At 48.0% G+C, this 23,491-nt stretch overlaps 1 protein-coding gene across 1 annotated transcript; it reads right to left on the reverse strand.

Moving 5' to 3' along the window:
• Nucleotides 1-2,042: 2,042 nt before the first annotated feature.
• Pirt (phosphoinositide interacting regulator of transient receptor potential channels) lies at nucleotides 2,043-18,613 on the reverse strand. Its single transcript, XM_052756499.1, has 2 exons — nucleotides 18,448-18,613; nucleotides 2,043-6,056 (listed from the first exon to the last, which is right to left on the reverse strand). Exon 2 carries the CDS (start codon nucleotides 6,034-6,036, stop codon nucleotides 5,623-5,625), a length of 414 nt encoding a protein of 137 aa, XP_052612459.1. The 5' UTR covers nucleotides 6,037-6,056; nucleotides 18,448-18,613; the 3' UTR covers nucleotides 2,043-5,622.
• Nucleotides 18,614-23,491: the final 4,878 nt, after the last annotated feature.

The raw sequence follows: 23,491 nt of genomic DNA on the forward strand, positions 1-23,491 counted from the left end.
AAAGGTCTGTATAAGGAAGAGAGAGGAAAAGAGGGTCAGAGCAGACGTGATGACATAAGAGGCCAAGTCCTTCAAGTTCCTCTCCCTGGAGATAGAAGAAGTACAAATGGGAACACAGACAGCTGATACAAGCTGCATAAAGCAGGAGATGGATTCTTTCCTGGATCCTCCAGAGGGAATGGAGGTCCTCACTATGCTTTGCTGTAGCCCTCTGAGATCCATTTTGGATTTCTGACCTCCAGAGCTGCAAGATAATACGTCTTAACAACCACAGTAACAAGTTAACAGTCCACTAGGAATTAGATGCTTGGGGACGTTTTGGGAAGTCACCCTTCCAGAGAGCCAAAATAAAACCATTGCCATGGCAGTCATTCAGAGAACTGTTTATTTTTCTTAAGATTTATTTTTATTTTATTTTATGTGTATGGGTGTTTTACCTGCATGTATGTCTGCATACAATGCCCACAGAGGCCAGAAGAGGGCATTGGATCCCCTGGCTAGAGTTACAGATGGTTGTGAGTCACCATGTGGGTACTGGGGATTGGATTTTCAAAGAGCAGCCAGTGCTCTTAACTACTGAGCCATCTCTCTAGTCCTAGAGAAGTGTTTAGGGCAAAGAAAAGGTGGAGATTGGGGAAGGAAAGGTTCCAGAAAAGGGCAGAACCACAGTGCTATTTGTTGAAGTTTGGATCTCCAAACAGTGTAGACAAGCAGGAAAAGTGTGGGGAACCCTTGATCCCTTAACCCCAGGCGTATTTTACAAATATGTGCCTGCCACATTTTAAAGGCAAGACTGCAAAATAGAACAGGACCAGAGGTCAGGGTGGGGGATACCTTCTCCTACCAGCCAGTGAGCAGCCCCTCTTTTCTCTTGCCTGGGCCTCCTCTCCCTGAGTCTGGTGTGAAAACCTGGCCTATCTGTATTTCAGAGGCCTGGAGAGGCAGGTTGGGGTTAGGCTGGCTTGGGTACCATCATCTGAGCATTCCTAATTCCTCCCACCATGATGATACTGTATCACACCTGAAGAGTCCCCCCACCACGATCATACTGTATCACACCTGAAGAGTCCCCCCACCATGATCATACTGTATCACACCTGAAGATTCCCCCCACCGTGATCATACTGTATCACACCTGAAGATTCCCCCCACCGTGATCATACTGTATCACACCTGAAGAGTCCCCCCACCATGATCATACTGTATTACACCTGAAGATTCCCCCCACCATGATCATACTGTATCACACCTGAAGATTCCCCCCACCATGATCATACTGTATCACACCTGAAGATTCCCCCCACCGTGATCATACTGTATCATACCTGAAGAGTCCCCCCACCATGATCATACTGTATCACACCTGAAGAGTCCCCCCACCATGATCATACTGTATCACACCTGAAGAGTCCCCCCACCATGATCATACTGTATCACACCTGAAGAGTCCCCCCACCATGATCATACTGTATCACACCTGAAGATTCCCCACACCGTGATCATACTGTATCACACCTGAAGAGTCCCCCCACCATGATCATACTGTATCACACCTGAAGAGTCCCCCCACCATGATCATACTGTATCACACCTGAAGAGTCCCCACCACCGTGATCATACTGTATCACACCTGAAGAGTCCCTCCCCCACTGCCACCATGATGATACTGTATCACACCTGAAGAGTCTCCCCCACTGCCACCATGATGATACTGGATCACACCTGAAGAGTCCCCCCACCATGATGATACTGTATCACACCTGAAGAGTCCCCCCACCATGATCATACTGTATCACACCCAAAGATTCCCTTGTCTCTCTTCTCTGAAGATTAGCCTGATTGCTTTCTGAAAGTCAGAGCTAATGCCTTTGTTATATCATCCAGGTTCTGATGTCTGTTGTGGGTTTGGGTAATTGGAATGTCAGAGATGATGTCTGAAGAAAGGAGCAGAGAAAAGGAGGCCAGAGCCTGAGGAGTGAGTGATGTAGCTATGGCTGGAAACACACTTCCCATGCATCCCAGGAAAAGAGCACAGTCCCCACTGGCATTTTGTTATTTATTGAAGACAATCCCAACTTAGTACGTGTGACTGATTGATAAGGACCATTGATAATGGCTCTTCCTTCTTTTTTGCAGTCACTTTAGTGGCTTTTCCAGAGGAACCCACCAAACAATGGGGGATGGCCTCATCCTGGGGTACCCTTTAGTGAACCCTTAACCTAGAAGACCTGGACTGTGAGGTGGCCTGGGGTTCCACTTGTATGTACCTGCAGGTTGCAGGAAAACTGAGCATAGTCCCTCAGATATATGGTCCTTTGCTGGAGACCTGAGGAACCTGGTTACAGAGTGACAGCTCCTGCTTAGGCCAGCAGATTCTCTGAGGCTGCCACTGAGTCTCAGGAGAAAGTCTTGGGCATGAACAGCTATCCTCATATAGGCTAAGCACAGATAGGCTTCTGGGATGGGAGATGAAAGTAAGCCCCCAGTAGATCATTTTCTACTTTGATTTGTATTTGGAGCATCTTTCTAGGACCTGGTATCTGCCTGCCTCATCTAGACCACAAATTCATTGTAGAATGTAATGTCATCAGGTCAAGTTTTGGGTCTCAATACTGGGCTTGTGGGATCCCTCTGCACCACCATCACCTCAGAGTTACCTTAGGAGCCATGCATGAAACCCACTCTGTCTCTATTCTCCCTGACATCCTCCTTGGGAGAGGAAATGTGGCAATGGGGGAACATTTTAGAGGAAGGGGGGTTTGTGGGTACAGTCTTCAAATGCCTGGTAAAACAGGATGAACATGTCAGACACTGTTAAATAGAATACAATTCAACATGACACTGATTTCCTTAGGCTTCGTATTAGATTAAATTCTCCAAAACAGAATAGCTACAGGAGCAGGTAATACGTTCTGGTGAGATGGTGCTGTTGAAGTTGGTCCTGTCTTCTGACCACTGAGATGATCTAAGTCACTGCCAAGGATGCTTTGTTACAGAAATGTGGCATCACAGACTGTCCCCACCTTAGGCTTTCACGAGGCAATGGTCTTTGGCAAAAAGCTCCAAGATGCGCTGCTTTTGGGGTGATTCAGCCCATTTCCTGGCCCTCACTCATGTGGGGAGCCCAGTAGGAGGAGGTAACCAATATTTGGGAATTTTTTTTTCTCAAAGGTTCTTCTTTGTTTCTGTCTACTGAAGACTTAGCTTGAGGGGTGGGGTTGGGAGGCAGGTACTGATGTGGCTGCAAAAGATGTCTAGAACTTGAAGCTTTCCTGGCATCATGATTATCCCCAAACTCCCTTCCATTGAGACATACGTGACAGTGATGTTTGCAAAGACCCTCCTCTCACAACTGTACCCAGACAATGAGGTGTGGGGGGTATGGACTCCAAGTGAGCGGGCTGTGAGCTCACCTGTGTGCTCCCTTACATGAAAGCACCAAGGAAGGAGAGGCTTCATCACAGGGCTGACCTCCCATGACAGGAGAAAGGAACGTGATCTACAAGCCCATCACTGAGGCACTAGCACTCACATTAGTGGCAGCATTGCAATAACCCTAGGTTTGGTCCTGACCTGCCTGCGTGCTGGGGATGGGTGTACTGGAGGCCTTGGGCTCACTGGTATGAGTCTTAATGAAGGACATGACCATCTTTTTTTTTTTTTTTTTTTTGGTTTTTCGAGACAGGGTTTCTCTGTGTAGCTTTGTGCCTTTCCTAGATCTCGCGCTGTAGACCAGGCTGGCCTCGAACTCACAGAGATCCACCTGGCTCTGCCTCCCGAGTGCTGGGATTAAAGGCGTGCGCCACCACCGCCCGGCAGGACATGACCATCTTAAGTGAGCCTTGAAAGGCCAGAGGCTCCTCAAACTCTGACTCTTTAAGGAGTTGGTGTGTGTGTGTGTGTGTGTGTGTGTGTGTGTGTGTGTGTGTGTGTGACATCATGAAAAAAATACAAGGCAACAGAAACAAAGACGGATTCTGACTCTGCCTATGGAAGTACTGTGAATGATTGAGACATCTGGAGACCTGTTGGAGGAAGGTTGCCACGGTGATCCCAAATGCCTGAAGATTGAGGGATGAAGGGAGTCAACTGGAACTAATGCATCTCTTGTCATTCATCCTGTTATCAGGAGCTTTCCCCTGGTCTCTGGCCTAGACTTGTACAGCTTGGGGGATCTGTTATGGGCACCTACAGGCTTCTTAGTGTCTGTAAGAAGAAGTTTTGAGGGCACTTACCTCTTGGGTTGTATCTACTTGGTGGCCCCTCTGGAGATGCCTCTCCCAGTCTCTATAGACCCCAGGAGTTTGCAATGTACCAAGGAGAAGCTGGATATAAGGCACTTGGGGAAGCAGGAGGGAAGTAGATGAGAGGATGTGACAGCATCCAAGAGCTACACAGAATCCTAAGTCCACGGGGTCTCTTTCCCTCAGCTTTTTCACATGCAAGGTAGTTGCTGCCTCCTTACATACCTTGTCCTTTCCTAACATGTATTTTCCCTTTGTCTTCAAGAGGGATGAGCCTGGTCTCCAGAAATCTCTCTGACTTCCTGTAAATTTATGTTAGATCCATGTGTTCCCATAGTCACCCTAGGAACTCAGCATGTGGTATTGCCAATTGGCTTGGCCATGTCCCTCTCTCTCTCTCACTTTTGGAAATAAGATGAGATCAGGGACTGGGTCTGGCTGTTCCCAACCTAGGCCCAGAGAAGGAAATTCAATGAACACTTGCTTGTTTGGTGTGGGAGGAGCAGGGATGACAGAGGTTGGGATCTTCTTTGGTGAATCTGTCTCTAGAAACCCATGGAACATTTGGACATGGACATGACATCTCAGGTTAGGTCTTGATTGAGAGGAAGAGATGACCATCTGTGCCCTTCCATCCTTCTATTCTAGTGATGCATAGAGACAGAGGTGGGGTGGGGGAAGGAGTTAGAACAAGGAGCATTTGTTCTTGACTAACAGCCAAGATGAAGGCAGTCTGTGAGAAGGGCACTGGAGGGTCGAGGGGAAACTGTGACACCGCTTAGCCTGCCCCTGGTGTCAATACTTTGGATTTGGGAATGAACTTCCTTGGCTAGCTAACTTCTAGAACAATGCCCAGAGGAATGATCTGCCCTGGACAGTGTTTTTTTTTTCCCCATCCCCCATCCCTGTCCAGATTTTGGAATGTGTAATACATGAGAATTGTCCTGTCTCTTATAATGCTAGTCAATGTCTCACCCAAGGAGGGAGCCAAGACTGACAAACCCAGTGGGTCTGAAGTCATCCTTCCCTCCTTGATCAGCTTCGGTTCCAGAAGGATGCAGATGTAGAATCCAGCTTAGACACACAATTATAACATGAAGTTCTTCTTAGGAGCATAGTCAACCCCCAAAGAATTTCCCAGCATGCACTGCCCTTGTCAGAGAGAGTGGGCTGGATGGTGGTTAAATGTAGGTGCCAGGGATGAGAATATTGAGAATATCCGAGAGAGCAACACTGTTAGGTTGTGTGAGGGTGAGACCCTGAGCTCTGTCCTGCCCTCAGGGCCAAGAGGAGGGTTTGCCTGGATCAGCTTTGTGGTACCCAGAGAGAAGGTTAGGAGGCTGGATGCTGGTCAGCAGATCTTCTGGTCAGGCTGCCATCAGCGGTTCAGGAGGAAGAACTTGAGGCTTTGGAAGAAGTTGGACTTCTGCCTTTGCTTCTGCTTCTTTTTGATGATGGGCACCCACACCAGCCCACACACCAGCATCATGAGTCCCAAGGACAGGAAGGCAGGGCCTATCATCTTGAGGGCGGGCACAACTTTATTGTTCTCATCCAAGATGTAGGCCACACAGGTGATGGCCACACCAAAGAGCAGAATGGCAGCTCCCACTGACATGATGATGATGGGCTTGCGGTAGATTTCCCAGTTGCTCCTGGGGGTGGTGGTCCAGACAGACTCACTTCTGGAGCTGATGCACAGGGAGCTGGCTGTCTGGCTGGGCAGCAGGTCCTTGGACTCTGGAGACTTCTCGTCTACCTCCAGGGCCTTGGGGAGCACCTCCATCGTCATGGCTGTTCAAGACCAGGCACCTAGTATTGGCAACAGTTAGAAAGGATGGTGAGGCCAAAGGAGTCCTTTCCCATCCTTCCTGTACTCAGAGTCCCTCTCCAGCCTGGCTCTCAGTAGAAGGGAATATGGTGTACGTGTGTGTGTGTGTGTGTGTGTGTGTGTGTGTGTAAATATGTGGGAGAACGTTGAAGTTAATGGTAAATCCAGGTGAGATCATCATAAATAAAAATCCCTCCCTGGCTGGGGAATGGCTCATTGGGTAAAGTACTTGCTCTGCAAGTGTGAGAATTTGCATTTGGATCCTCAGCACCCATTGAAAAAGCAGACATGGCAGCACATTGGGGTGGAGGTTGGAATGGAGATATGGAGTCCTGGGAGCTTGCTGGCCAGCTAGCCTGGCAAAAATTAGCAAGCTCTAGGTTCACCAAAAGAGCCCATCTCAAAAAACTAAGTTGGAGAGCAAGTGCGGAGGACTCTTATTGTCACCCTCTGGCCTCCAACATACATTCACATACGCTAGCGTGCCCATCCACACTCATGAACACAGACACACATAGAGCTCACACACAAACTCAAAGAAGTGATACAAGATCATTTTTTTCCCTCCTTGCTTTGTTTTCTAAGACAGAAACTCATCCTGTGATCTAGGTCAACACTGTGAATTTGCAATCCTCCTGCCTCCTCAGGCTGAGTGCTGGGGTTGAAGGCAGGTGCCACCACCCTGGGCTGATACCATGTCACTCTAATAATTACCTTTCCTACTTAAACCAGCGAGCAGCGGCATTTAAGAGCAAGCACAAACCACAGTTTATTGAGTGGTGTGCCATTTTCAAGCCCAACCCTTCTCTAGCTGTGTGATCCCAAGTGAGTTATTAACCTCTCTGTGCTTCTGTTTTCTTATCTACAAAATGAGAGTAACGATATTGGCTCCCCTCACAGGGGTTTCAAAAGGGTTAAAGGAGAGCAGGTGTGGACTGCACTGGATTGATGCCCAGCATATTCTGGGTGCTCGGTAAGTGGTGTCCTTTGCCTGCTGGGATGGCCATGTTCTACCCTTACTCGCTTGTGTTCCTGTGTCTGTTTAACTCTTCTCTCGGCAGACTGAAGCAATGCCATAACACCACACACCCATCATTAGTCCCATTTTACAGATTAGAAAGCCGAGGCTTGGAGAGGTGAGTCAATTAGTTGGTAAGAGCTCGGATTTTTGCCTGCAGGTCAGTGCTGCTCCAAGCACCTGAAATTTCAGGAGCTTGGTCCACTAAGGAATCTCAGCTTCACCGTGTGTCACGCGACCTTCTAGCCTGTAAATTCACCACTCGCCGTGTTGAAACTGTTGAGGTGGAGCTGAACCTTCCCGGTTGTTTTTGTTTGGATTTGGCTGAATGTGTCCCCCATGGGGCCTTGGGGAGGTGGCTAAATTATAAGAGGTTGTCTGTGATTAGGTCCTTGTGCATTTCTCAGAAAAGGAGGAGAGGCCAGATGTGTCTGTGTAATTCCCTGTGCAGACCTGGGACTTCGCCAATGAGGAGTCACTAACAGATTCAGACCCTTGTACCTTCTAAACCGAGCTCAGTAAACACACTTTCTCTATAAAGTAGCCGGTTGCAGCGATTTCATCACAGGAACCGAAGACGTGCTTGTATATAATCTAAGGGCTTGGAATCCAGCTCAACTGCCTCCTCTCTAGACCGCTCAGTCCCCGGGGCTCCCTTATCTCCTGTTCTCCATTCAGGGGACACAGATTCTCATGCGAGTGAAGCGATTCCCATCTGCTGAGAAGCCCTCCCTGCCTGCCAGCAATGGCTCCATCAGATCAGTGTGTTCTCACATTCCTTCAATGTGGGATTGAAGCCTCTCAAACTGGAAATGCGTTCTAGTGCAAACGCCCACTGCAGTAAGGTAACAAGAGATGAATAAGTGGTGGAAGATGGTTTCCCCACTGTGGACAGCTTTTGTTTGAGAGGAAGGGAAGGATAAGAAGGTCCCGAGGTTTGCCCCATGTCACCACGATATATCTGGTACTGTGCTCCACACACACGAGATTCGTCGGTAAACTTTTGACAGAATGAGTGAGCTCGGAACACACCCTCCCCTGCTTTCCTCTCTCCCTCCCTCCCCTCCTTTTTCCTGTTCACTACAACAAACCCAGACCCACCCTACCTGTGCAGTTTGAGTTCCCCTCAGGGCTTCTTGTGCAACAAAATCAGAGCCTTCCGTATTTACACACGTGCCAGGGTAGAACTGGGAGACTTTTCCCGCAGCAGCCAGAATACTGGGGAAGGTGGGCTGTTCATCGGAAACCGTAATGGATTCCTTTTACCCAGCCCAGTTATGGTGCTTGCGAAAGGGCCTGAGACAGACCCGATGATGAAGGCAGAATGCATTTGCCAGCTCCGGAGTAAAAGCCTGCTCTGGGTAAAGGAGAGCTGTCTGGAGCTGGGGACTCCCAAGTCCCAGTGCCCTGGGAACGACCCTCCTTAATCAGGACCCCTCACCGAGTGCTTTTCTTCTTCAGTCTTCCTACCATGCTGGTTTCAACCTGATCCCTTCCCCCTCCCTTACTCCACCCATTGTGGCTCAGTCTGGACCTGATCACGGGGTTATTTTCCAACACCTCAAAGCACAGTGCCCACAGCTTCCACTTTCTAGATTAAGCAGTGAAAGGCCCCTCCCCACTACTGGAGGAAATAGAAAACATAACATTACCAAAGCCATTAGAATTTAGATAATCACATTCAGATGCACTCCACCGAGAGGGGATATTTGGGTCTCTGCTCTCAAAAACTGCCATGGTGTTTTCGTAACCATAGGCACAGGGATGCTTGCTTCCTTTGGGAATAGCAGTGTATTTGCATAAACTAAGCCATCATTTAAAAGGTGATCTTTTCTCCTGTGGGATGGGGGCAGGGAAGAGACATAAAACATGCTTGAAAACCTTAGGGGGTGCTTATTGCAACCTGTGGTCACTGGAGGGTGTTTGGGTCTTCCTCGGGATTTCCCTGGGTACCCATTCATAGCACTTCTCATGGAAGAACCAGGGCAGACACACTGATGTTGGAGAGGCTGAAGTTGGGGGGGGGGCAGTGGTTCTTGGTTATATCTGGGAAAAGAGCTGAGGCTGGACCACGATCAAAATATATTTATGAAAAGATTTTAATTGGAAGAAAAAATATTGAGACAGCTGTGAAACAGATGACTCACCAAAAACATTGGTATCCTGTCATCAGTACCACCGGAGGAGACAATGGCTAGAAATTCCAGGGTGATTTCTTACCCAAGAGGGGACTGAAAACACCAAGGGAAAGACTCTGGAGACAGATTGTCCTGGGTCAGTGGGATCTGAATCCAATGACTGGTGTGCTTCTCGGAGGAAGGGGACAGAAAGGTGACAGGGAGAGGGAAAGACTTGGTGGAAAGAGGTGGTAATTGTTTTATGGCAGCTTTTAAAAAGTCCTAGGCAATGTAGGGGTGAACCTGGATGGGCCTTGTAAGGCTAGTGAAAGGCTCCAGGGTTGGGCCTCAGAACCAACGTAGATTTGAATGTCTGTTGCCTTCAGGGCAGTAATTTGAGAAGGACCTGCGGCTCCCTGAGGTTAGGAAGCCTGACGGGGGTTTAGTGGGGGGTGGAGCTGGGCAGTGGCAAGCTGCTGCTGTCTTCAGAAGGAGAGAGGCTCCCATAGAGGGTTCTCACACAGACGCAGAGAGTCTTGGCTACCAGATTCCACTTAGATAAGATTCGAAACCAAGTAAAGCAATCTGTGCTAGGAGAGGCCAGGAGACTGGCCACTTGGGGTTGCGGGTAGATGCTAGAAATGGGTACTGTGGGAATTTGGGGGCTGCTGGCAGTGTTCCTGTGCCTGACCTGGCAGCTGTTCTCAAAGTCAGCTCACAGTGGAACAGTGCACTGTCAATATGACTGTTTTCCTGTGTGTGCATGGTCGGGCCCCTGAAATGTTACACCAAGAGCATTACAAAGCATAGCTCAGTGCAAACCTTTTTTGAGATTCTGATGAGAACCAGTTTGGGATAGCTAGAGAAATCTGATCCTAGGCTGGATGAATCTTCCCTTCGGGGTGAATTATTTCCCTTCCTTTCTAACTCTCAGATGTACCCTTAGAGACCTGTGGCTTCCGGTCCACTAACCAGTGTGGCTTTATCTACATGGCTCATAGCCTGTGGAGGGGAGGAAAAGGGATGTTCCTGAAGGGACTAAATACAGCAGCAAAGGTAGCCTCTGCCTTCTATTACAGTAGATTCTTCTAGTGCGTTACAGTTTTAATTCACTCATTTCAATAAGAGCATTTTATTCTTCGGTTGACCTACATAGTTGAACATACTATTGAATTACAATGTGAGGATTTTTGGGGTGAATTTTTTGTTTAGGACCTGGAACTCACTATGTAGACCAGACTAGCCTTGAACTCGTAGAGATCTGCCTGCTTTTGCCTTCCACCTGTGGTGATCAAAGGCATGCCCCACCACACCCTGCTTTCCAATACGCTGTTCTGATCTGCATATATAGTTGGATCTCAGCATCCACAGATTCAACCCACTTTGGATTTAAAAGAATAATAATTTGAGAACAATTTTATTTGTACCGACCACACAGGTGTTTCTCCTTATGGTCACTTCCTAAACAGTATCACAGAACAACAATGTACATTTACAACAATGATTACCTCACTAAGAGGAATGAAGAACACCACAGGAGGCTCCAGTCTCCATTAGGGCCCTGTTGGGTGTTATAGCCAGAGCTGCAGGCAAGCAGGAGGAAGACAGCCAGGAGGCAGACATTTCCCCTTGGGACATAGCCTAACACAATTACGTAGAGAGGACTCAGACCATTTAGAGTATACAGGAGGATGTGCGTTTGCTGCGAATCAGATTTTGCCCCATCTTATATGTGTCTTGTATGTCCTTAGATTTTAGTATCTAGGGGGGGTGGTCCCGGAACCAGCTCCCCAACAGGTGCCAAATTACATCAGAGTAATTAGCATATCGACTCCCTTAAACATTTTAGAACTTCTTTGTGGTGAGAACATTTAAAATCACTTAGGTTTTTTTTTGTTTGTTTGTTTGTTTTGTTTTTTTTGTTTCCCCTGTCAGAATCTCTTGTAGCCTAGGCTGGGGAATTTTCCACAAAGTTCCAAGGATGGCCTGGAACTCCTGACCCTTCTCCTCTCACATCCTGAGTGCTAGAAATACAGCCGTGCGCCAACACACCTCACCAGTCCAGACGTTCTGACAACTGAAAACAGTTCAGGCCTTTTATGTGCCAGGGACAGAGCCGGGCACCAGACAGACCAAATCCAGGAGAATTCGGTGGCAAATGTTGGCGCTTACCAGCGGGGTAAGCTGGAGAGGGAACACGGATGGCAGCAAGCATTTGCTTAAGGCACACTGTAGAACACTGACAGGGTGGTGCCAGTCCTGGGGATCTTCAGAAGAGCTTCTGGAAAAAAGAGCTTATAGGGAGAAAGCTGATGGACCCATCAGGGGTTTAGGTAAAGGTAGGTAGAGGGGAGACTGTGACGCTGAGGGACTTGTGAGGGACAGCGTGCAGAATTCAACTCAGTCATAGGCAAGAATGCTTGCTGGGTGGAAAAGTCAGAGGACGGCTGAATGATGAGCCTGGGCATGGAGGCAGAAGCCCGAACCCAGAGACAGAGCCTCTTACAGGCAGTTGCTCAGGTGAGAGACAGGGCAGCCTGAGACTTGTCTGTAGCCATGGAGATGGGAAGATGTGCGTAGTTTGGACGCTCAGGAAGCACAGAGTGGAGTTGGCGGTGTGTGATGGAAGGTGCTGGCTAGCTGTGGTTACCACCTGTTCATAAACAGACTGCAGACCTAATTAATAAATAATTAATTTTTGTGGTGTTGGGAATTGAACCCAGGGCCTCACACATGCTGGGCAAGTGATCTACCACTGAGTTACACCCACACCTCCAGTGTGCTTGCTACACACTCTTGTTGTCTCTGTCTCTGTCTCTATCTCTATCTTTTGAGACAGAGTCTTGTTGACTTGCCCAGGATAGACTAAAGCTTGCAATCTTCCTGCCTCAGCATCCTCCCAAATAGCTGGAATTACAGGTGTGCACCATCAAGCCCAGTTAAGCATTTAAAATATTTATTATTTTTTATTTTCAGATTTCTTATTTTTAAGTATGTGAATGTTCTGTCTGTACATATGTATGTGGACTGTGTGTGTGTCTGGTGTCTGAAGAATCAGAAGAGGGTGCCATAGCCCTTGGAACTGGAGTTATGGATAGTCATAAGCTGCTCTGTGGGTGCTGGGAATAGAACCAGGTCCTCAGCAAGAATAGTAAGAGCTCTTAATCCTGCTAAGCCATCTCTCCAGCTCCAAGAGCCCCCGCTCACCATGGTTGAAGAGTTCACAAGAATACTTTGTAATACATTATGATTGCACAAAAGAAGAATTTTGGAATCTTAAACAAGTTATTTTTCTTTTCTTTCGTTTTGTGGGGTGGGGAGTGCTGCTAAACTGCTAGTTTACGTGTTGTCCACTGCTGCTTCTGTTTTGTAATTTCAGTGGACTCGACAGAGCGTGCAGAGGCAGCAGGACCTCAAACATTCATTACAGCCGTTGGCCTCTGCTAGAAGCCATCAGGGAGCAGGTAAAGAGTGTCAGCAGGAAGCAGCGGAGAGTGAGGCAAGAGGAGGGATGTGACCTCAACTGCATGATTGCACAGTAGGTAGAGTGCTTTGGCTGCAGGATGGAGAGCTACAAAGGGGGCCAGGAAGTATGGAGAGCGATTTAGGGACCCTTGCAAGCAGTTCAGGTGGGAGGCAGGGCAGCTTGGTGTTTGGTTGTAGCCATGGAGATGGAAGGAGGTACACAGACTAGAAGCTTATTGGAGAGTGGAGCTAGCCGAACGAGATGGGAAGATAACTATGAGCCCAAGTGCAAAGCGCTCAGGGAAAACATTAAGGTTTGGCTGGGGGGTCCCAGTTAACAGAGACAGGTGGAAAACACCGCGCACACTGTTGCCAGATTAGAGAAAGGACGTTTGGTTGGATTTGAACTTGAGCTAGGAAACAAATATTTTTAAAAGTAGCAAGTGTGCCTTCAGTATTGCACAGGACACTTATACCATCAGAACGCTTACTGTTTTTCTGGAACTCAAATTTAAGTCTGGCCTTGATCCGTTAAATCTGGGAGCCCTATGACAGGTGTTCCATGATTCTCCAATGAGAGGAAGTTTCTATTATGAGGGTGATAAAGTAGAGCCTGGAAGCACATTGGGGAGCTGGGATGATGTTTTGTAGTGTTTATGAGTGAAGGAAAGGAGTGCTCCCTTCCTGGGGGAGCTGGGGTGACGTTTCGTAGTGTTTATGAGTGAAGGAAAGGAGTGCTCCCTTCCTGGGGGATCTGGGGGAAGAGTACATGGCAGACAGTGGCTCTGTTTGTCCACATTTAATTCAAGTCAAAGGAAAGAATCGATATCGTGGGAAGGTTGAAAGAGTTGGGGAACTTATTTATGAGAGACTCTGCGGTCCAGAAGACCTGGAGGGAAGGAATTCAGAGAGACAATAGAGGGAATCAGGGGCACAGGAACATCGTGGGAATATTCTGAAAGCCATTACTGAAAGATGGTTGTTTCGTTTGTTTTGGAAACAGATGGGGTCAGTAGGTGGGTCATTATTGTTACTTTTTTCCACATGTGTTTATGTGGGCATGCATGTGCCACAGCTAATGTGTTGAAGTCAGATGACAGCTTGTGGAAGTAGGTTCTGATCCTCCCCCACGTGGATCCCTGGACAGAACACAGGTCGTCGGGCTCCATGACAAGTGTCTTGACTGGTTGAGCCATCGTATGCCGGCCCTGGACCATTGTCTCTCTCTCTCTCTCTCTCTCTCTCTCTCTCTCTCTCTCTCTCTCTCCTCTCTCCTCTCTCCCCTCTTTCTTGAAACAGGGTCTCAATATGTGGCTCTAGCTGGGTGGGAACTCACTATACAGACCAGGTTGGCCTTGAACTCACAGAGCTTTGCCTGCATCTGCCTCCTAACAACCTGGGCTATTGTTATTAAGGAAGAGTCCACAAGGACTTATGCAACAGTTCCCTAGATCATCTACAACAGATGAAGGCTAGCGTTGTTAAAATTGCCTCTGAGTGGAGGAGTCAGTTCCTTTTTCCAGGGTCTGTTAGACATGGAGTTAAGAAGTTGCCATTGAAGGGGCTTAGAGAGATAGCTTAGCGGTTAAGAGCACTGGCTGCTCTTCCGGAGGTCCTGAGTTAAATCCCAGCAACCATGTGGTGGGTCACAACCATATGTAATAGAATCTGATGCCCTCTTCTGGCATGCAGGTAAATATGCAGAACATTCACACATAAAATATAAATAAATTATTTAATTAAAAAAAAAAAGAAGCGGTCATTGGCTTTAAAAACTTTAGTTTCTCCCCTAAGGAAATCATCGAAAGGGATCATCTCCCCTCAAGTGTGGAATGGCAGAAGTGTGGCTGAAGGTGACAGGTGTGTCTGTCTCTCTCAAAAAATCAAATATGGGCAAGATATTCTCAGACCCATCACCAGACAAAAAATGAACACAAACGCCCATGAAAAAGTGATTGAAAGTGATCGACATTGGCGTTCGACAAGACGGTGTAAAACAAACCCCAAGGAGAGTGGCTAAAATCTCAAAATCTCCCAACATCACATTTGCCACTTGGTGTGTAGACCAAGCAGAGGTTTCCTGCACTGTTGTGCAAACTAGGAGACTCTCGAAGTTAAGCACACACCTGTCCCTTGACCTAGCTGTTTTACTTCTAAATCTTTTTTTTTTTTTTTTTTTTTTTTGGTTTTTCGAGACAGGGTTTCTCTGTGTAGCTTTGCGCCTTTCCTGGAACTCACTTTGTAGACCAGGCTGGCCTCGAACTCACAGAGATCCGCCTGCCTCTGCCTCCCGAGTGCTGGGATTAAAGGCGTGCGCCACCACCGCCCGGCCCTACTTCTAAATCTTAAACACACATGTAAACAAACAAACAAAAAAAAAATCAAACAAAAAAACTGGTGTGTAACACTATTTGTAGAAGCTTACATTGGGGGAGGGGAATAAATTGGGCATGTTTGCACAACGGGACACTTCAACTTCTGACACACATAACACTATGCATGAGTCTCTGGAAACAGAAATCAGTAACAAAAGTGCACAAACACTGTACATTTCCATTTCTATGATGTTCTAGAAGTAGCTAAGAACCAGCTAAGCTGACAAAGCTCAAAACAGCGCAGGTATGGAGGAAGCAGCTAGAAGATGTCCAGGGGACTTTCTCAGGCAGATGGAAGTGCACCTTCTAGTCAGTTCCTACCTGCCTCTGTGTACCTGGAGGAATATAGAGATGCCTCAGTGAGATGGGAGAGAACTGGTGTCTGTGAAGGGGAAGGTTTGGCCTTTTTCCTCACACATTCACATATTGATCCTCCAGTCAATGGCTTGTTGCGGAAAATCCGTAGGCTGAGAGTGATAATAAGTGGCCAAGATAATACGGGCTGAATATGTTTTTCTTGTAGTAGAGTCCAAAGTGCCCGAAATGCATCACTTAATGGGAGGAATTGTAAGGGGTGTAAGTATATCATTGCTCTGAAGATGACTGGATATGACTATCTTTGTGGTTCCAGCTCTTTCTTCCCCAGTCCCTTGGGGCTGGAGCAAAAATCTCGACTTCCTGTGCTGTCTAGCATTGGCTCAGAACTTTGCTAAATGGTTAAATAAATAGAGGAGTTTTGGCAGCAGAGGATAGGGTTTTGCAGGTGTCTGCAAAGCAGTTTACTCAGAGTTGGTTTTCTTTCCAGTTTTGGTTGGAGCCATTGTGGGTTGAAACCTGGCTGGCTTTGTATGGCTAGATCGCTGGCCCTGTTCCTTCCCACGCACCTGTTGTAAACCATCACCTCCCATCTTAGAGCAAGCAGCTGGTACAGTGGCAGTTGAGAGGCAGCTGGTGGGAGGTAGGACAGACCTGCATCCCTTGCCTGGCCCTTCCAATCTCTAATCAAGGCTCTCACCTCACTATGACTTCCCCCTGGTGGCCTAGGTTCATAACAGACTCCATGTCAACACTAATACTAACTACCATTCACTCCCTTTTGTTGTGTGCCAGGGATGTGCTGTTTGGCTTTACCAAGTCCATCTAGCAAGTCACTGAGGGACGTGCAACTACCCCACCCCACCTCATTTCACAGATGAGAAACTCAAGATCAGGGAGTGTTGAACAATTAGGCGAATAGAAAGACAAGGTTGAAATGTGGATTTGGGTGTCTGCAGCTCCAGAGCCCAGGTTCAGGTTGATCCTACTCTTGCGGGGGGGCAGTTTTGTTTTTCGTTTTCAAATCGAGGGAATAGTGAGAAGGGAGGACACTTTAATTGGAGCACAGTCAATGAACAGAACTTCCATGACAGGTGTGGGTGAAGGTTGACAGGGATGGGGGTGGGGGTAGGCATCACTGTGATAAGCTGAGGAGCCATGGGATGGATGAGAGGGTGAGTCCTGAGTTGGGGCCAGTGGGGCAGTAAGAGGCCCTGTGGCAGAATGGTCACAAAGTCATCACCGTCACCACGAAAGACAGTGTCTGGCATCTGGTGCTGTCTTTACCTGGAGGGTTTCTGAGTTCTAGCACTGTGAGAGGGGTACAGGTAGCATCATTCCCATTTTACAGACTGGGAAACTGAGGCTCCCAGAGGCTTGACTTCAAATCCTGGTATTTTATGTTCTTTCAAGGGGATAGAACTTGACTTCTTTTTTCTTCACTCTCTTCCTTTCTAGAACCCTGCTGCCCGATAGCTGCCTGCCTTTGCTTTAGATTTCACTCCCTAGCTCTTCCATGGTGCCACAGCTGTTGTCCGAATGAGCTGAAATGTGGGATCAGTACAAATGGGGTTCTCATATCCAGTAAATGCAAGGGCAAAGTGGTTAGCCAAATTCGATTTCAAATCAACAATAGATACTTTTCAGCATTAGAATGATCTAACACCGATTTGGATATCACATACCCCCAAACGCATCCATTGTTGACAAAAATTCAAATGGAACTGGGTGCCCTGTGCACAACACACTTAGTTACCTCAATGTTCACAGAGGCCCCACAGTGTTGCTTCCCTCGGGCCTGGAGTTATCTGACTCCCCTGTCCCTCCTCCCCAGACCCTTCCACCTAGAGAGCTCTGATAGGAACTGGGCTATTCTGGGAATTGCAAGGACCTGATGACATGGAGGAGAGGAGAGGGCACAGATGACCTCAGAGTAGGGAGGCTGGCCCAGCCAACAGACTGGTAGGGAGAGCAGAAGGCAGGCCACAGGCTTTGCATAGTGGATTGGCAATGACTTCATATTCCTGAGCAGGACCCAGTGTGGGTGGGAAGTAGATCTCTCTCTCTCTCTCTCTCCCTGAATTTCCTGCAGTCACCCTGCTCAGCTCCTGCTGCCTCATGCCCATCCCCAGGGTCTTTATCTCCTCCCGCTGTACTGCCCCACTTCCAAGAGTTCATTTGGTGATGTCTACCCCCCTGATAAGGTGTATGTGGCCCTGCGCCTGGCCCGATAGTGTAGAGACTCGAGAGCGTGTGGAGTATGTTGCTGCTATCAACATGGCCTCGCCACCATCTGTCCCCAGCTCACAGCACCCTCAGGAAGGGGACTTTCTTCTCTAAGGTCAGAGCTAGCTGGAGGACGCCACTCACCTTCCTCTGCAGGCCACACGGGCCCTGTGGGGCTGGCTACAGGGTGGGAAAACAGCTCCGGGGATGTGATGCGTGGTTCCATTTGGCTTTACTGAGGGGCGGAGTCCCCATGGCCCTCCTCTGCCTGAGCGAGCTGAGGCTTTGTGTGTGTTTTTATGTACCTGTCTTACCCCCTCCTTTCTGAAATGAAGACTGCCCAAGCCAGGGTACTTCACCTTGTTTCCCTGGCACCTGCCCAGGGTGCCAGTCACACCTGCGGGAAGGAGGGCCAGACCTGCAGCTGCTGAGGTTGGGTGTAGGATGCCCAGGGGACAGTCTGTACCCAGTATTCTGGGGTCTATGGGTGTCCTTGCACTTCACAATTGGGTGCTTTTGCTCCCGCTAGGGCAGAGGATCCCTGCTTACTCCTTCCAAGGGTGGAAGGCTAGGAGTTCCCCAAGCAGGGTGGCCTTCTCTGCACATGGTATCTTTTTTCCAGGTGTACAGTAAGAGGCACCCTGGCTCACCCCACTTCTGCCTGTCTTTCAGGGCAGTCCCAGCAGCCTGCTTGAAGCCGACTTCATCCCATCTCATCTCTGATAGTCACACTGCCTTCCAACTCCACTTCGGAGACTTAACATACTCTAAAGCAAACTTCAAACCTTCCTTCTTCCAGAGAGACACAGTGAAGGGCTGGGAGTGGGGTGGGGGTGGAGGGCTGTCTTTTCCTTACCGTGCACAGTGTCCCGGGGGAAGCTGGGGGACCTGGGACTCGGTCGGCGCTCACGCAAGGAAGAAGCTGGCAATGAGTTTCTGCTCAAGTCCTTCATCCCAGCTCGAGAAAGCCACCCTGGCCACATCCAGAGTCAGTGTGCTGCGAATCCCAGCCACTGAGCAGACTCCGGCAGGGATGAGCTCACCAGGATGTGGCCTAATGGGTTAACTCTTTGCAAGCTGTTGGCACGGGCACTTGAATGTGGCTTTCTCAGCTCTGCTCAGCCACTATTAGATAAATCTTGTGAAAAATTAATGAAGCTTTTCTGCAGTGTGCCTTTGAGCTTCAGTAGAAGTGTGTATTTGGCTGGTGGCGGATGGGCAGGATGACTCCTGACCTAGGCTCAGCAGGCCTTGGAGGTTCTGGGTTGGAGGAGGCTTGAGGTGGTGGTAGGTTGGTTACCTGTTCTGTCTGGTTCAGAGCCTGCTGAAACTGTGTTTGGGACAGGAGCGATAGTGAGATCTGGGCCTCTCTACCTGCTTTGGCTGTTGGAGGAGTATATGTAGAGCTAGGGAAACAACTTTAGTTCCAAGATGGGAGGAATGCCTCTTGGAACATCCCAGTACTCACACTCATGATGGTCCCCTTCATGGCAAAATGTCAGGAGTCTAGGTGTCTCTTGGTGGGGGGCAGTGGCAAAGCAGCTCCCTCTTGCTTCTCTCATCTGGCCCAATAGTACCCCCCCCCCCCATTGCTCTTTTTGTGAGATGCCAGTTATAATTGTGAAGATAAGCGAGCCAATCATGGCAAAGTGGCAGAAAGCCTTCCACTGTGTAACCCCATCAGCCTGTGCTTGGGGAAGCTGGTGTAAGCTGTTGGGTTGCTAGTTCTCAAGATGTCGGTGGATATCCTGTGATCAACAATATTATCTGAGATTCTGGTGGCCAGACTGACTGCTGTCCTTCTCCCGACTATCCTGAGACCATGGGAGTCATTGCTAGTGGGGCAGTGGGGCAGGGGGGAGACCTTGCTACTAGCAATGGTATATTGGGTGGGTGGGCTTCCTCTGTGGACTGCAAAATGGCTTTCCGAAAAGTTCCACAGAGCAGCTCAAGGTCAAGATCAAAGCCATGGGCTCTTTCACCTCAGGTGTGTTGATTTCCTTGACTTGCAAAGGTGGGAGGAATTCTAGCTGAGGAAGTCCTTGCAGGGAAAGGGGTCAGCTCTGTGGGCAATGCCTGGCTCCTCTGGGAAAGCTGAACACTTCTGCTTAGGGGGTCAAGAAGGGAACAGCTAGTGGGGAGGGCTCAGGGCAGTTGGATTAAGAATTCAGTGATGTCACTTCTCTGATGTTGGTGCCTCTTACTTGATGCTCAGACCAGCTTATAAAACTGGAGGTATCGGGTGCCAAGAAGCCCTGGGATAAATTGCTCTGCAACGCAGATAAGACCTTATTTTTCTTCAAATTCAGATTTCTATCTATGCTTCCTTCTTCTTCTGCAGGGTTGGGTGTGGCTGTGTGGTGCAGAACTAACCATCAATAAGAGTTAATCCCTAAGTCCTAATCGATTTCTTCTTCTTTGCTAGTAATTATTCTAGGCATTTTATCTATATAATAAATCACTATTTACTACAGAGCCCCATATGGCAGGTAACGAGGTATATTGCTATTCTCTGTTTGGCCTTGTACAAATTAGTTCTCTAAGCTTTAATTTATTAATTGACCCATTTATTTATTGGATGCTATCATCCCTAATTTACATTTATTTATTTTGTGTGTGTATCACAGATCATGTGTGTGGAGATGTCAAAGGACAACTTATCATCCTTAATTTAAATTACGTTTATTTATTTTGTGTGTATATCAGGTATATGTGTGTCCTAGGTGTATGCGTGTGGGGAGGTCAAAGGACAACTTGGCAGAGTTGGGAGCAGTTTTTTTTTTTTTTAGGTTTTTCGAGACAGGGTTTCTCTGTGCAGCTTTGCGCCTTTCCTGGATCTCGCTCTCTAGACCAGGCTGGCCTCGAACTCACAGAGATCCGCCTGCCTCTGCCTCCCAAGTGCTGGGATTAAAGGCGTGCGCCGCCACCGCCCGGCGGGAGTAGGTTTTATTCTTCTAGCACTCAAGTCGACTGCCTTGGTCGGAAGCTTGGTGGTAAGCGCCTTAACCTACTGAGCCATCTTGCTGGCTGCCACCACGGAGATTTTCTTTCCTTTTCTTTTTAACAATGGATGAATGAGAAGATGCAAATTACAGTTGCCTAAAGACTACACATGTGAAATGTGTGTTCATAATATATACATGTGGAATACAGACATAAATTAAGTTGAAATTCGGGATCACACTCAGGCAGCATCTTTGCCATCTGTAGGCTCCCTCTATCAGAAGAGAGGGAGTGAGAAGCCAGCTTGCTCTAGAAAAGTAGGCTTTGGGTGTCCTGAGGTGATGGGGCAGTAAACAGGTCCCAGCAATCGCCTCTTTTTCAGACTCATTTCTAAGCCTGTAGCTCTAATGTTATCTAAGCCAAGGGAATGTTGCCCTTTTCCTGATCAATACAATTTTCCATGTAACTACGGGATGCTAGGGTGACCAACCCTCCGTATGTGGAGATGGATGGGTTTCCCAACGTGAGATTTCAGAGCTAAAAGTAGGAATGCTCTGAACAGACCAGGATGAATTGGTTTCTTTAGTAAAATCTAGTGAACATGCAATGCCACTTAGAGTCTCTCTGCTTGTGCAGATGGACCTGCTCCTTCTGGAATGTTCTTTCTGCTCATCTTCATTTAGTTGACTAAGACTGGCCTCTCTCTCCCCTGTAACCTCCTTCCTCTGGGCCTTCATAGTTGCTCTTTAACTTATCACACACGTGATAGCCACGTCTTGTGTCTGCCCTGCTTTTTCTAACCGTCTCTCGAGCTCCTTGGAGGGCTTTCCCTCAATTAAAAAACATATGAAACATTTTCAACAGACACAAATAGGACAAGTTGCCCAATTAACCACTATATGCCTCCACAGTGCAGAAGTAACAATGATCAATGCTCATTCTTCTTACAAATTTGTTTCCCTCTTGCTCACTGTTTGTTTTTTTAGTTGAAGCAAATGTCACTCATCTCTTCCAAGCATCGTTGCAAGGTAGAGATGTTTATGCCACATGGGTCAAAGTGTCCCTCCTTCCTTTTTCTGCTTTAAAAAACTGTAATGACAAACCTGTTGGAATCATACATGGAGTTGGAATATTCCTTCATCACATGCTTACTCAGCACTCAGGTGTGTACGCCTGTCACTTTTTGGTTTTGTTTTTTGTTTTTGGAGGCAGGGTCTGTCTGCGCTCTGATTGTCCTGGTTGTCTCACTCTGTAGACCAGGCTGGGCTTCAACTCACAGAGATCTGCCTGCCTCTGCCTTCCAAGTGCTGGGATTAAAGACCTGTACCACCACCATATGGCTTGACAGAGACGCTTATACCATCAGGAGTCTCTTTCCTTCGCCCTGCCTCTTATTTATGGAGGATATCGAGTCTTTTGACTTAGGAGACTTCTCACATCATATCATAGCTTTTTTCCCTCTTTAAAGAATTCATTTACTTTATGAAATCACTAAGTAAAAAACATGTACCTATCTTGTACAATACAATGTTTTGAAATACACGTATGTAGGATGGATAAATTGACCTACTTGTCAACTATATTATCCGATGCACTTGTCACACACACCCCTCCCCTGCTGCCCCCCTCCCCCGCCCCATTCTGGTCTTGGCTGAGTACTTCCTCTTGAGTCATTTAGTATTTTCCTCCACACTGGAAGGGCTATGTCTCTAATTCCACTATTGGATTCTCCTACACCGCCTTGGTCTAGAAGAGGTTCACAACTCCATAATCGTCAGTGACGTACCTGCCAGGGTCTGTATCTTGCTTGGTCCTTACAGTAGCCTGTGATACAGGTAGTGCTGATGCTATGGCACAGTGACAGGTCACCGAGGCCAAGATGCAGGGATCATTTCTCTCTCCCCATCCTTGACTCTCAGGAAGACCGACTTTAGACACCGGGATTCGCTAGACATTCAGATCTCTGAGCTCTCTTCAGAGGAGGCCTTGCCCAGAGCCATGGTTTCCACAGCCCTTGTTATCCCTTGTCAATACACTCTAGGGACCCAGCCTGAGTGGGAGCTCGGGGTTGAGGCCTGCAAGGGTGGGGTAGTGGCAGTGGAGAAAAAGAGCACAGCAAAGAAGTACCAGTGTTCACATCCTTGTTTCTCTCGCTGCTGCGTTATCTGTACATTGTAGTATAACACAACGGCAAAGCATCACCATCCAAAACGCAGAGAAGCCCCATAAACTCTTGGAAAAAATTTGTCCGGGGATGGGGGCGGGGGTGTCCTAGCTCCCGCTTCTTCTTTCTTTAAACATTTCCCCCCTAGTCCCAGTCTATCCCTCTTCCTCTTTCTCTGCTTCTGCCTGGCGCTCCGCACACCTGACAATTCTCAACGCGTTTTAAGTTCCTAGAGGAACACTCCAGGGGATAAAGCCCCTCCTCAGCACTGTGAGTGGAGCAGATGGTGTGAGACAGCATCCAGCTGGGCCCCGCCAACAAAGGAAATTATATCATGGGGAGAATTCCTCTGGAGGACGAATAAACCACAGGTAGAGCTGGTAAGAAAAGAGGTGGAAAGGCAGGACGGGAAACACCGTTTTGTTTTGTTTGAGGAGGGATGCGGTTCCCAGGCCGATCTCATCTGCTAGGACCTGTCCTTTCAGCGGCTAGGGCCTGTCCGAGGCTCCGGAAAAGGCTGGGCTGGGTGGTGTTCCAAGTCGAAAGGCCAGGCCTGGAGGGGCAGGAGGGCGGAGGTAGCCCGCTCCTAGGGTGTGGCTGCCATCTGGTGGTGAGTTGCGGGTAGAGCCGCTTTCTGAAGTCTACTTGAATGTTCCTAGGTCAATCTAGTTTAGTAATTCACGCTGGATTTGATATTAGAAAAATCCAATTTCACGGTCTGTGTCGACAGATACAACATTTTGCAGAAATACTTCCCACAATTTGAAGATTTCAGAGAATTAAGACTTTCTAA

Source organism: Peromyscus californicus, unplaced genomic scaffold (genome assembly GCF_007827085.1).
Source record: "Peromyscus californicus insignis strain IS unplaced genomic scaffold, ASM782708v3 Scaffold_3__1_contigs__length_106647218, whole genome shotgun sequence".
Taxonomy (NCBI): domain Eukaryota; kingdom Metazoa; phylum Chordata; class Mammalia; order Rodentia; family Cricetidae; genus Peromyscus; species Peromyscus californicus.